Source organism: Plasmodium sp. gorilla clade G2 (genome assembly GCF_900097015.1).
Source record: "Plasmodium sp. gorilla clade G2 genome assembly, chromosome: 2".
Classification (NCBI taxonomy): Eukaryota; Apicomplexa; class Aconoidasida; order Haemosporida; family Plasmodiidae; genus Plasmodium; species Plasmodium adleri (nom. inval.).
This window is the reverse complement of record NC_041694.1, coordinates 692501-706823: the sequence shown is the minus strand read 5'-3', so window position 1 is coordinate 706823 and position 14323 is coordinate 692501. Positions and strand designations below refer to the sequence as shown.

Here is a 14323-nt window from a genome sequence, read left to right as displayed (position 1 = left end):
TTAAATTAGAATGATATAATTTTTTTTTATTTTTTTTCTTAAGGTAATAATAAAATAATCCAACATATATAATTATTAAATATAAAATGCTAAACCTGTTACTGGTTCAATGTAGAAAAAAAAAAAAATTTCTTATTATAGGAAATATAAAGATTATATGTACGTTTGGTTATTAAAAATATAATAAAATTTAAAAGACCAATAAATACTTTATACAAAATAAATATTTTTGTATCTAATATAAATATTTATAATAATTACATAATTAATGAAACTATGTATTATGAAATAATATTTTTAAATCATAACAAAAAAAAAAAAAAAAAAAAAAAAAAAAAAAAATAAAATAAAATAAAATAAAATAAAATAAAATAAAATAAAATAAAAAGAAAATATAAGAAAAGATAAATAAATTAAAATATAACAAAATGAAATGAAACAATTATTATGTCATAAAATAAGATAATAAAAATAATACTTAAAAAATCAAGTCATATATATATATATATATATATATATATATATATTTTTATAATTATAAAAAAATTTGGCAAAAGTCGTTATAATGATAACATAATGCGCATCTTTCAGTTTTATTTTTTTTTTTATTTTACGGAACAACAAAAAAAAAAAAAAAAAAAAAAAATACATATATACATTAAACTAATAATAATCTATGTGTACCTTTATTTGGACATTTCGCTATTCACTTTTATTATTTTGTACATAATAAAAATACCTGAAATTAATGGTAAAAATCCAAACAATAAGGATGCCAACTGATATTTAAATTTATAAAGTAAAATTGCTGATACTGTTGTTAATATAGGCATTGAAAATATTTGTAAACCCTTAAAAAAAGCTATAATTTTATTAAAAAAGGTTACACCACTTTTCACTGTATCTTTTTTTCCATCTTTAATATATGTTAATACTTGACGTATTTCTTTTTCAATATAATTACTTATCTTCTTAAAAAAGTCTTTAACCTTAGTAATAAAAGTTTTCCTCTTATTTTCATAAATGTTTTCAATCTTATCAACTATATTTTCTTTTACCTGTACATAGGACTTATTTAAATGTTCACCACCTTCTATTAAATTTCGACTTATTATATATTTATTAATTTTCTCAATCTTGTTATTATCATTTGTACTAAATGTGGACTATAAATTGAAAAATAAAATAATAAATATATTACACATACAAATATATAAATAAATATACATATATACATATATATATAATTGAATCCAAAAGAAGTTCTATTTCTCATTTGAGAAAACAATTATATAAAACAAATTGACGAATTGTTTTTTTTTTTTTTTGTTTTTTTTAACTAACCATAAAAAATAAACATTGGAATAAGCAAATTATTAAACCAAACATAAAAGCTTTCTTTATGAACACAAACAAATTATCTTTAGCACTTGTACTCTTTTTCATATTTTTCATATTCACATCCAAAATATTTAACGGTACATTTTTATTGTATTCGTTATTTTTATTTATATTAAGGTTACTTGGGTTAATGCAATAATTTTTCTTATTCATTTTTTTATATTTTTTATATTTTATATATACATATATATATATATATATATATATATAATATTTTTTTTTTTTTTTTTTTTTTATTGTTTTGGTTACTTCGGAAAACAAAATAAAATAAAGCGTAAAATATATGGAAAAAAAAAAAAAGAAAAATTAAAAAAAAAAAAATAAGTAATGGTAAAAATATATATATATATATATATTTACATAATATAACAAATAAAATAATAATAATAATTAAAAAATAAATATAAAATAATGCATAAAACTATGGGGAAAAAATATATATATAAATATATAATATAAAATACATATATATTATAATATATACATTATGTATATATAATAATATATTTTATTTTTCTAAAGATTTTTATGGGTGTGAAAATTATGAATATATTATTTCACTAAAACAAGGAACTTACATATATATGTAATATATTATTATCATTTTTTTCATTTTTTTTTTTTTTTTCTTTCTAAAATTTACAACTTGGGGTCAAATATATAATTTATATTAATTCATAAATATTATTTATATACAGAACAACTCTTTTTTTTTTTTATTCTTATTTTTTTATTTTTTTCATACTAAAAATTCTCAAAAAAAAAAAAAAAAAAAAATATTAAAAAATATAAATATATATAATATATATATTACATATTTAATATAACATATATAATAATATATATATTCACAAATATATAATATTATTATTTAAAAAATTAATTATATATATAATAATAATAAATTATTAAAAAAAAAAAAAAAGAAAAAGAAAAAGAAAAAAGATTTCTTTATTTTTTATTTAGCTAAAGCATGCTAACTGATGACACTTTCACAAAGATATAATACATATATTAATATATATAATATTATATATAATAAATATATAATATATATATTATTTGTACTTTATAATAATAGAATATTATTTTTCTCAGTTTATTTTTATTTAGTATTATTATATTAAAAGGTATATTTTTTTAATATTATATAAATATAATATACTATACCTTTTTTTTTTTTTTTTTTTTTTTTTTTTATATATATATATATAATGGAAATATTATATATATTAATTTATATATGCAAGTAGAAAAATTCTATAAATATATATTTTATATAATAATAAAAATTTTCGGAAACATTATATTATTATATATAATACAAAAAATATATGTATATTTTTTTTTTTGTTTTTTATTTATATTATTGTAAAATAATATAAAAATGGAATATCAGTTTTTTCTCCTTCCCTCCTTTTTAGTATATTTATATAATGGTATGTAGTAATATAATATATATATTTAAAATAAATATATATTAGTAAGATATTTTATAAAATATATTTTTTAATTAATATATATTAATACATATTTATTTACTTGAATTATTTAAATTTTTATAATAAATTGTTTTTCATTATTTTTTTTAATTATACATTTTAAATATATATCATAACAAAACAAACAAAAAATTGAATCATAGAAAATATAACGAAAAATGAATTGAGACCAAAAATTCAAAAAAAAAAAAAAAAAAAAAAAAAAAAGAATGTTCGTTTTGTAAATTCTACATTTATGACATAAAAGATTTATGACCAACTGGGAAACATATATATATATACATATATATATATATATATATATTTATATTTATAATTATTTTACGTAATATATTAATTTTTCCCTTTTCTATAAAACAATGTTGAACAGTTGTGCATACATACAATAAAAGAAAACAAAAAAAAAAAAAAAAAATGAAATGAAAATAAAATAAAATAAAATAATCTGAGCAATAAATATTCAATTATTAATAGCAACATTGATTAAAAATTATGTCTAAAGAATTTTTTATTTTAAGCATTTTCTATGCATAATATTTTTATATATTAAATAACTAATTTTTCCTTTTAATATATTTCAACACATATATAAGTATATGATATTCAGGACCATATAAACATTTTCATTTATCATTATCTATATATAATATATAAATAATTAAATATTAGTGTACATAAAAAAAAAAAAAAAATGCATATTTTGTATCATCGTTATAATATATATATATATATATATATATATTTATGAATTTTTTTTTTTTTTTTATTAACAGTTCCTCTTAATTTTATTATATATAAATAAATATTATACATATATTTTTATATTTAAAAAAAATAAAATAAAAAGTACAATATTTTCTAAAAAAAAATGAACAGAAAAAAGGATATAAATTTATTATATAATTGAATAACAAAAAAAAAAAAAAAAAAAAAAAAAAAAAGGTGTACAACCATAATTAAATAATATATAGTCTGTTAAAAAAATATGCATGAAAAAAATAAAAATATTATATACAAATGTATAAAATAATATGCAAATAATTAAAGTTATATGAAAACTTAAAAAATTAATATAATATAATATATTTTATATTTCTATTCGTAAAAAAAAAAAAAAAAAAAAAAAATACACCATATTATATATATATATATATATATATTTACATATGTATGTGTATGTGTATATTAATTTTTCTACATATGAAAAAGGAAAATTATACACAAAATATATTTTATAATATTTATCATTTTTTTTTTATGTATTCCATTTATTGGAATAAAATAAAAATAACTCTAAAATATTTCATATTCGCAAAAAAACATAAACCAGTAATACATAAATAGTAAAGAATTTAATAAATAAATAACATGATATTTTACTATTCCCCAAATATTATATTTTTATAAAATCAATTTTATTGTATTATATATATATATATATATATATGTGATATTAAAGTTTAAATACTTATATATTATTATATTTTATTATTTTTTTATTATTTTCATATTTGTGAAAAATGTAGGAATTTATGCCTGACATGAGTGTATAATTTATATTTACCATAATATTATTATACATTATTTTTTTTATATTTTTAAGATATATTTCAAATGTACCAATTATATAGACGCCATACATGCTTAATATATATTCCTTTTTAATCTAACAGTAGTAGAATACTAATAAATTATATATATAACATATATCATATAATTATATATACATAACATACCTGAAATATAATATGACTATTCAGAATATTTAGAATACTTTAGTATTCATAACAAAAATTAACCTTAATTGTTTTCACCTATATATATTAAATGGATAAAATATAAAATATATATAATTCTTTGATAAAATGGCCAAAAATATACTTTCACATATATATATATATATATATATATATATATATATATATATGTGGTGAATTCTTAAATATATAATTCATTACTTTAATATAGATATAAATAATGCGTAATAAATAGGTTCACATAAACATTATTTTTTTATGTTATTATTACAAACGTTTCTTATAATAGACAAAAAAAAAAAAAAAAAAAAAAAAAAAAAATAAATAAATTAAAATATATAAACATATTTATCACAAAAGAAGAAAAATTTTTTTACATCTTAAAAACTAGCAACACAATGAGGCACAAAAATGCATATATATTTAAGATGTCTAATTTGATCATTTTAGTGTTCCTTACTATTTATATCCTCTTATTTCACCCTACACAAGTAAGTAATTAATAAAAAAAAAAATAAATATTATATATATATATATATATATATGTATTCATTTTTTATAACACAATTTGTAGCATAAATCCATTAGTGCTTACATAAATTTTACCAACTCTCAAGCACTTATGAAAAGCACCCATAAAAGAAAACTTGCTCAAAAATTGAAGAATCTGATTCAAAAAAAAATACTAGGAAAAGTTTTCAATTCACAGGTAAATGAAAAAGAGGTCCCTCATGAAAATGAAAAGGAAATCCCTCATGTAAATGAAAAGGAAGTCCCTCATGTAAATGAAAAGGAAGTCCCTCATGTAAATGTTGATGGTACTCCTTTATACAACAAAACATATTTATCACATAAAGAAAAGAAAATAGATTCTCAAAATAGGAATAGACCTATTAATAGTATAAATAATAATGACGCCAAAGAAAACAAAAAAAATGACTACGACATAGTTGGGAACACACAAAAGAAGTACAAGAAATATAATAAAAAGAGTAATAATATAAATGACCAAAAAAAGAAATATACAGTCAGATTATTTTTAAAGAATATTGATGATGAAAAAGTTGAATATATTCAAAACCTAACAGATGAAAAAATTGATATAATGATTCAAAATATACATGAGAATATTACTAAGGATGAACTCTTTTTCATATGGACAAACGTTCGTTATAATTATATAAGAAAATATGTAGATGTGATGAATGAACTTTGGTCATATGTAAAAGAAGAATCAGATAAAAATAACTTTTCAGATATTGCTTTTAATAAAGTATGGTGGAAATTATATCCTGAACTTATTTCTGAATTTAGAGAAGAAGACAATAACATTTATAATGACTTTTTAAATATATTCAATACAGAAATATGTGATCCAGCTATATATATCAATTTTATTAATATGACGAGAAAAATATGGAATGAAATAATTAGTGTCATGAGATATAAATGGATTACAATCATTCCTCATAATTTCCCCCCAAGGATAAATAAATAAATAAACAAAAATATATATATATATATATATATATATATATATATATATATATATGTCTATATTTATTTATTCATATTATTATTTTAAAGAAATATTTACTTACAACATCTTATCATCTATAACACATCACAATAAAGAAAAAAAAGAATACAATCCATTACACATTATTCTACATTTTATTTAGTGTACTTATATATATATATATATATATATATATATATATATTTTAAAATATACTTGCATATAAACATGTTAATATCTCCTTTGTCAGTATATTATAATTTATATATTTAAATTTATTTATTATTTTTTTCGTTTTTTTTACTTTTAATAATCTTTGCGTATTAATATTATACGCACTAAAAAAAAAAAAAAAATTATTCTATACTTAATTTATAATTAATCTAATATTATATATATATATATATATTATTTATCTTTATCTTAACGTTGTTGTTTAATTTTTTATTTACATTCTGTTAAAAACAATTATTAAAATATCATTTGAAACAATATTAGTAAAATTAAAAAAAAAAAAAAAAAAAAAAAATTGGATCAAGAATAAAATATATGTAGTAATATATAATATTATTCCACATACATATAACACCAAATATTATAAATATAAATATAAATATATATTTATAAAAATATTTAAAAAATTATTTTATGTATATGCTTTTTAAAATATTTATTATAAACATAGGATTAAAATTTTCTGACAATTTTTATTAAATCATATTTAAGTTGAAAAAAACATTATTATAAAATATTAATAAATATATATATTTAAATATTATTATATAATAATAATTTATTGGTTGTATTATTAAAATGATAATAATTATTATATTAATCTATAAAAAACAAGAACAAAATTAATTTGACCGTACACTTCATTTTGTTCTATATATATTTTAACACTCTTATGAATATATATATATATATAATATATATATTATATATAATGTATATAATTTTTTTTTTTTTTTTTTAATATATAAACCCTGAATAATATTCTATTAAAGTAACTTAAAAAGTAAAAATAATAATTATACATAGAAAATAGAAATATTAAAAAAAAATTATCATAAGAATATTATATATATATAAATAATTATATGTCTTGGTTCTATTATTTTAGTGTTTTTTTTTTAATGAGATATTATAAATACAATAATAAAATAAAATTATTTTTATATTTACCTATATATATTATATATATATACATATTATTATTATTTATATTACAAATGAATCGTCTACTACCCCAAAATTTTAAATTTAATAATTATATAATATGCATGTTTTTACAACTTGTATTTTCATATCATTATTAAGAAAAAATATATATATTTATATATATATATAATATATATTAAAAATATTTTTATATAAAAAATATAGATAAATAAAAAACAAATTTTCATCCAAGAAATTATAAAAACTTTTTTATTTCATTTTTTTCTCATTCAAATATATATATTATATGTATATAATTAATTATACATATTTTTTAATATTTATAATATTTTATTTAAGTATTTGAGAGTTGTTCTATAAATTATTCCAATATATTTATATTATATATTGTATATATTTATTATAATATTCTTATTTAATAATTATTTGTATTATTTATCGTCATTTTATAATTATTGTTTATATTTTTCATTTTTTCATTTTTCAAATTTTTTATAAATGTTGTAACATATATTACAAATTTAAAGTATAATATATAAAACAACCAAAAATATTCCAACATGAAATAAATAAAATTAAATAAAATAAAATAAAATAAAATGTAGAAACAAAAATATATATATAATAAATATAATATAAATATATAACATATATGTATATATATTTTTTTTTATATATTATATTTATTTATCTATTTGTTTTAATATTTCTTTAATGTACCCCTCATTTTAATTATTTATATTTTTTTTTTAACTTATTATTTAAATTTTGGGTTACATTTTTTTTTTTTTTTTTTTTCTTTTTGAATAATATACCTAAAGTAATATTTTTATAAAACTTATCCTCTATTTAATTATTTATTTAGATACCTTTAGATTTATAAAATGATATCAAGAAATAATTATAATTTTTTAATAAAAAAGGACGAATTAAAATATAAAAAAAAAAGTGGTTTCATTTTTTCCACTTTTTTCAAAATTTTCTTTCCTCTTGTACTTTTTGCTTTATATAATATCCTCATACAGGTAATATTGTTTTGGGGTGTTTATTAATAAGAGAAAATGACAAGAACATTACATAATATAAAATATAATATGATGCAATTTAATATAGTATGCATAATAATAAAATATCTACATATATATATATATATATATATTTCTTTTTTTTCATTTTAGATTAATTCCAAGTTGAATAAGCAGGTAGACGTACATTCTTCCTATAAGCATAACCAAAAAAATTCAAGACAAATGTCTGAACATTTACGACATCATCATATCGCAAATATTACCTCTAGACCTTTGAGCAGTGATTTAAATGATTATTCAATAGAAGATGAAGAAGTAATGAATATCTTCAATAATAATATGATGCATAATAATAATTTAAATGACAACAGTACTAATGTAAATAATGTTGAAAATAGGATAACCGATGAACTTAAAAATAGTTTCATTAATAATTTTGGAAATAAAGATGAATTGAACAAAATAAATGAAGAAGAATACGATAGATTATCTGATGATGAAATAAATGATAAACTTGATAAATTAGATGAATATGTTAGTAAAAAAGATATGTATATTATATGGTATAATTATTCTAATAATTCTAGGAAAAAATATTATAATATGATAGATAATGTATGGGCACGTTTTGAATCATTATGTTCTTTTCATAACATTCCAAATAAAATTTTATTTAAATTATGGAATAAAGCATATGATGATCTTATATGTACACTACATAACAAAGATTATATTTCCATGAAAAAATTCTATGAATTATTTGATAAAGATGAATGCCCACGTAATGATTATATTCAATTCATCGATATCTTAGGAGAATCATGGTATAACCTTATCAATAAAATGGAAAATAAATGGAACAAAATCTTACAAAATAACATAATAAAAGGTAAATAAAAATATAAAATATATCATAAATTATTTTAAGATATTCTAAAAATTAAAATGTAACACATGTATTATACATATATATATATATATATTACACATTTATTTGTTAGTTTTATTTATTAATTGTTAAATTTCATACTTGTTTGTTTGTTTTTATCCTATTTTTATATTATTTTACTTTTTTTTTTTTTTTACTTCATATTGCATTTGTCTTACCGTAAAAATTTTGTACATAAAATAATATATAAATGGAAATATATTTGATATACTTATTTAAACATATATTAAATACATATATATATTATATATATATATTAAATATAACTTATATTATTTGACCATCATAATTTTCTTTTCATTTATATATATATGAGCAGATTATATTTTTATTCATAACATATAAAAGACAAAATATAATTTAATAAATATAAAAAAGAAGAAAAAAAAAAAAAAAAAAAAAAAAAAAAAAGAAGTATAAAAAATGTTCATCGTATTTATATATTATATATATATATATATATATATATATATAACAATCTTATAATTTATCTACACATTTATATGTAAAATAAATATAATAGACAAGCATAATAAAGAAATATAGCATTCGCATATAATTACAAGAAGGAATATAATATTTTATAAATATTATGTTAACCATATTGTAGCATATAAATTTACACATATAATATATATATAATATATACACTTTTATTATAAATATATAAAAATTACAATATATATATATATATATATATATATAGGAAATATTTCTTTTTTTTTTAAAAGAAAAAATACTTTTTAATATAATTTCTTTTAATCATTTTTTTAAATGACAAGAAAAAAAAAAAAAAAAAAAAAAAAAAAAGAAAAAATTTTACATATTGTCAAATATTACATTAAAAATAAAAATATTTATATATTCCTTATTAATTATTACAAAAGGAATAGGAATCACTTATAAAATATTATATAAATATATTAAGCTCCTTAAAATATGCTAACGTTCATAATTTATACAAACAATTATTGTTATATATATATTATTATATTATTGCAATTTTTAAAAGATAAATAAAAATATTATGCATATTTTAACAATACCTTTTTTTTTTATCATGTATATGCTTCTTTATTTGATATATATATATATATTATTTATTATATTTTTCTTTTCTTTTAAAACAAAAATTTATATTCACAAAAAATATATTGCTTTATTCCTAAAGTTTTAAATTCATTTATGTGTTACCTGAACTATTTTGTTTAAACTATTTTTTTTTTTTTTTTTTTTTTTTTTAATTCATTTTTTCTCCTTTTAAAATAATATTACATACACACCTTATCTTTTTGGCTTATCTAAATACTACTATACAAAAATAAAAAAATAAAAAAATTATAAAACAGATTACAAAAATATTATATATATATATAATAAAACATTTATGTATTTATTTATTTAATTATTTATTTTATTTTTCATCCAAAATATATTATATATCTGTGTTTCTCCATATAAATACCAAAAGGTATACACATATAAAGAATATACACATATTATCATTTTGAATTAATTTTTCTTTATCCTTGTGAATTTATATTTTACTTCATAAATGAGTTCGACAGGGAAAAAATTATTCAGTGATGACGAAAGTGATGGTGGTAGGAAAAAGAAGAGGCTCAAAAAATTATCTAGTTCCTTATTTCATGACGATGATGATGATGATTTTATAAGTAATAATAAAATAGAAAAATCCAAATCGCAAAAAAAAAGTGACTCCATATATATTGATGATGATGATAATAATAATAATAACAATTATAGTAATAATAATAAAAGTAGTAATAGGAAATCATTAGAAAATAAGTCATCAAAAACGTCAAACAAATTTTATGATATAACATCCTTTTTTAAACCCGCTTCAAAAAAACTTGAGGATAATAACACAGTGAAGAAATCCAATGGTAAAGAAGATGAGAAACGTGTTGTGAATAATCTTAATGACTATTTTAATATATTACAAAATGATAATAAGGTCACCAAAGAAGACGCAAAAAGTAACAACGTAAGTCCTAAAAATGAAATCAATAAATCAAATATCAAAAGAGAAAGAGAACAATATGAAATTAGTAGCGAAAGTGATACAATTAAAAGTAAAAAAAGTGTTCTTATCTCTCCTGGAAAAAAACAAAAAACTGAACATAATAATAATAATGAAGATTTACAAAAATTTGATTATTTACCTTTTCATAATCAAAAATTTGTAATTACAGGAGTATTCAAAAATTTTACAAGAGATGAATTACAATCAAAAATTAAAGAACATGGAGGTAGTGTAATGACAGCTGTGTCAACTAAAACCAATTATCTAGTCCATGGAGAATATCTAGAAGATGGAAGGTTATTTAATGAAGGTAGAAAATATACTAAAGCTTTTGAATTACAACAACAACAGAAATCTAATATTAAAATATTAAATGAAGAAGAACTTTTGAAATTATTACCACAAACTGATCAAACAGAATCAAATGATAATATACACGTATCTGATACAATTAAAACAGAAAGGAAAGATACATATAATATCGAAAAGAAAGATACATATAATATCGAGAAGAAAGATACATATAATAATCAAAAGAAAGATACACATAATGCAGAAAAAGAAATTCTTAATCAATTGTGGGTAGAAAAATATAGACCTAAAAATATTAACGAATTAGTAGGTAATAATCAAAATGTAATAAAATTACAAAATTGGCTAGCTAGTTGGGAAGATGTATGTATTAAAGGAATAAAGAAACAAGCACAAAAAACATTTAGAGGAATTTTCGAAAATGTTAATGCAAGATGTGCTTTATTAAGTGGTCCTGCAGGAATAGGAAAAACCACAACAGCCAAAATTGTTTCAGAAGCATCAGGTTATAATGTTATCGAATTTAATGCATCTGATGAAAGAAATAAAGCTGCCGTTGAAAAAATTAGTGAAATGGCTACAGGTGGATATTCAATAATGTCATTAAATAATCGTAAATTAACAAAAACATGTATTATTATGGATGAAGTAGATGGTATGTCTAGTGGTGATAAAGGTGGGAGTACAGCCATATTAAAATTGATTGAAAAAACAAAATGTCCAATAATATGTATATGTAATGATAGACAAAATAATAAAATGAGAACATTAGCAAATAAATGTTATGATTTAAAATTTAGTATGCCTCAAAAAAATAGTGTAGTTAAAAGATTGTTAGAAATATGTAAAAAAGAAGGAATTATGATGGAACCAAATGCTTTAGAATTATTATGGGAAAGTACATGTGGTGATATAAGACAAATGTTGAATACCTTACAATTATTATCAAAAACATATACAAGAATACAATTTCTAGATTTAAAAAAAGAATTAAATAATTCTAATAAAAATATACAATCATTAGCAAACCCATTTGAAATTACATTAAAATTATTAAATTTTAATGAATCATCAAAATTAAATATAAGAGAAATTATGGATCTATTTTTTGTTGATTATGAACTAATTCCATACTTTATAAGTGAAAATTATACAAATGTCTTTAATGATACTGATAAATCATCTGCATCTTTAAATAAATGGAATGTATTCTCACAAATTGCACATGATTTATCATTAGCTGATAAAATTAAATATAATATGAAATCAAATATGGATTTTGCTCTATTACCTCATTTCGCTATTTTATCATGTGTATGTCCAGTTATGAGAATAAAAATATTAAAATCATTTATGTCTGGACGAGTCAATTTCCCAACAGCATTTGGTAAAATTTCTACATTTAATAAAAATAAAAGATTACTAAATGAATTATGTTTTAATCTATCATATAAATTAAATGTATGCCCTAAATATATGGTAACATCAGGATTCTTAAATTATATCTATTTTAAAATTATGACACCTTTACATAAATCAGATGTAAATGAAGCTATCAAAATAATGGAAGAATATAGTATTACCAGAGAAATGGTAACTGAAAATTTACCTTGTCTTAGATTACCAAATCAAGAAAACCTATATGATAAATTAGATACAAAACTTAAATCATCTTTTACTAGACTTTATAACTCTTCACATGTTATCAAAGTTGATCCTAATTCTATAAAAAAAGGATTAAAATCAACTGAAAAAAAAACAACATTTAAATTAAATGAGTTCGAATCTGATGAAGATATGGATGAACTAAGTGAATCCAAAGAAGATAAAGATGACGATGTTCTAATCAAAACAAAAATAGATAGAAAGGGTACCTTAAAAACAAAACCTTCTACAAAAGTAAAGCCTATGAAAAAAGCAAAATAAAAAAAAAAAAAACAATAATATTTCAAACCAATCGATAAATATAAATATATATATATATATATTTTTACGTAAGTTTTTTTTTTTTTTTTTTTTTTTTTTTCATATAAACATTATGTACTTACAACAACAAATGTAATTTTGTCATATATACCTTAAATAAAATATGTCATTATTGTAAATATATAATTATATATATATATATATATATATATATATATATATATATATATATGTACATATATTTATATATATATATATATAATTACAAGTCATATCCTTCCTTATACATACAATGATGATATTATTATATATATTTATTTTCATAAACAATATTTTAAAAGAATAACCATGATGAAAAGTATATATACATACATATTTGTATGTATTAATTTTTGAATTCACACCTTTTTTTCTTTTTTTTCTTTTTAAATAAGAAAAATTCTTCTTATTTTTGGCTATATATATATCAAATATATGGGTGTATCATTTTGTATATTTTTTCTTTTTTTTTTTTTTTTAATTTATACTTTTTGTCCTTACATATATATATATATATATATATATATATATATATATATATGTATAGTAATATTTATTTATTATTGTATAATTTATTCCTATAATAAATCAATTTGAAAGAAAACGAACTTAATATAAAATTTTTAAAAATATATCTATATAATTATAATATAAGAAAATA

General features: G+C 16.9%; 4 protein-coding genes across 4 annotated transcripts; 3 read left to right on the top strand and 1 right to left on the bottom strand.

Annotated features, from left to right (window-relative positions):
* Positions 1-686: 686 nt before the first annotated feature.
* Positions 687-1554, bottom strand: PADL01_0218700 (Plasmodium exported protein, unknown function; the record flags this gene model as incomplete). The annotated part of the gene is made up of 2 exons (XM_028682880.1): positions 687-1166; positions 1345-1554. The coding sequence occupies 2 exons, from the start codon at positions 1552-1554 to the stop codon at positions 687-689; spliced, it is 690 nt and encodes a 229-aa protein (XP_028536424.1).
* A 3504-nt stretch (positions 1555-5058) lies between these two features.
* PADL01_0218600 (Plasmodium exported protein (PHISTc), unknown function) lies at positions 5059-6158 on the top strand (the record flags this gene model as incomplete). The annotated part of the gene is made up of 2 exons (XM_028682869.1): positions 5059-5151; positions 5235-6158. The coding sequence occupies 2 exons, from the start codon at positions 5059-5061 to the stop codon at positions 6156-6158; spliced, it is 1017 nt and encodes a 338-aa protein (XP_028536423.1).
* Positions 6159-8245: 2087 nt separating this feature from the next.
* Positions 8246-9286, top strand: PADL01_0218500 (Plasmodium exported protein (PHISTc), unknown function; the record flags this gene model as incomplete). Its single annotated transcript, XM_028682858.1, has 2 exons — positions 8246-8386; positions 8540-9286. The coding sequence occupies 2 exons, from the start codon at positions 8246-8248 to the stop codon at positions 9284-9286; spliced, it is 888 nt and encodes a 295-aa protein (XP_028536422.1).
* Positions 9287-10893: 1607 nt separating this feature from the next.
* Positions 10894-13623, top strand: PADL01_0218400 (replication factor C subunit 1, putative; the record flags this gene model as incomplete). Its single annotated transcript, XM_028682847.1, has 1 exon — positions 10894-13623. One exon carries the CDS (start codon positions 10894-10896, stop codon positions 13621-13623), a length of 2730 nt encoding a protein of 909 aa, XP_028536421.1.
* Between the last annotated feature and the right edge of the window lie 700 nt (positions 13624-14323).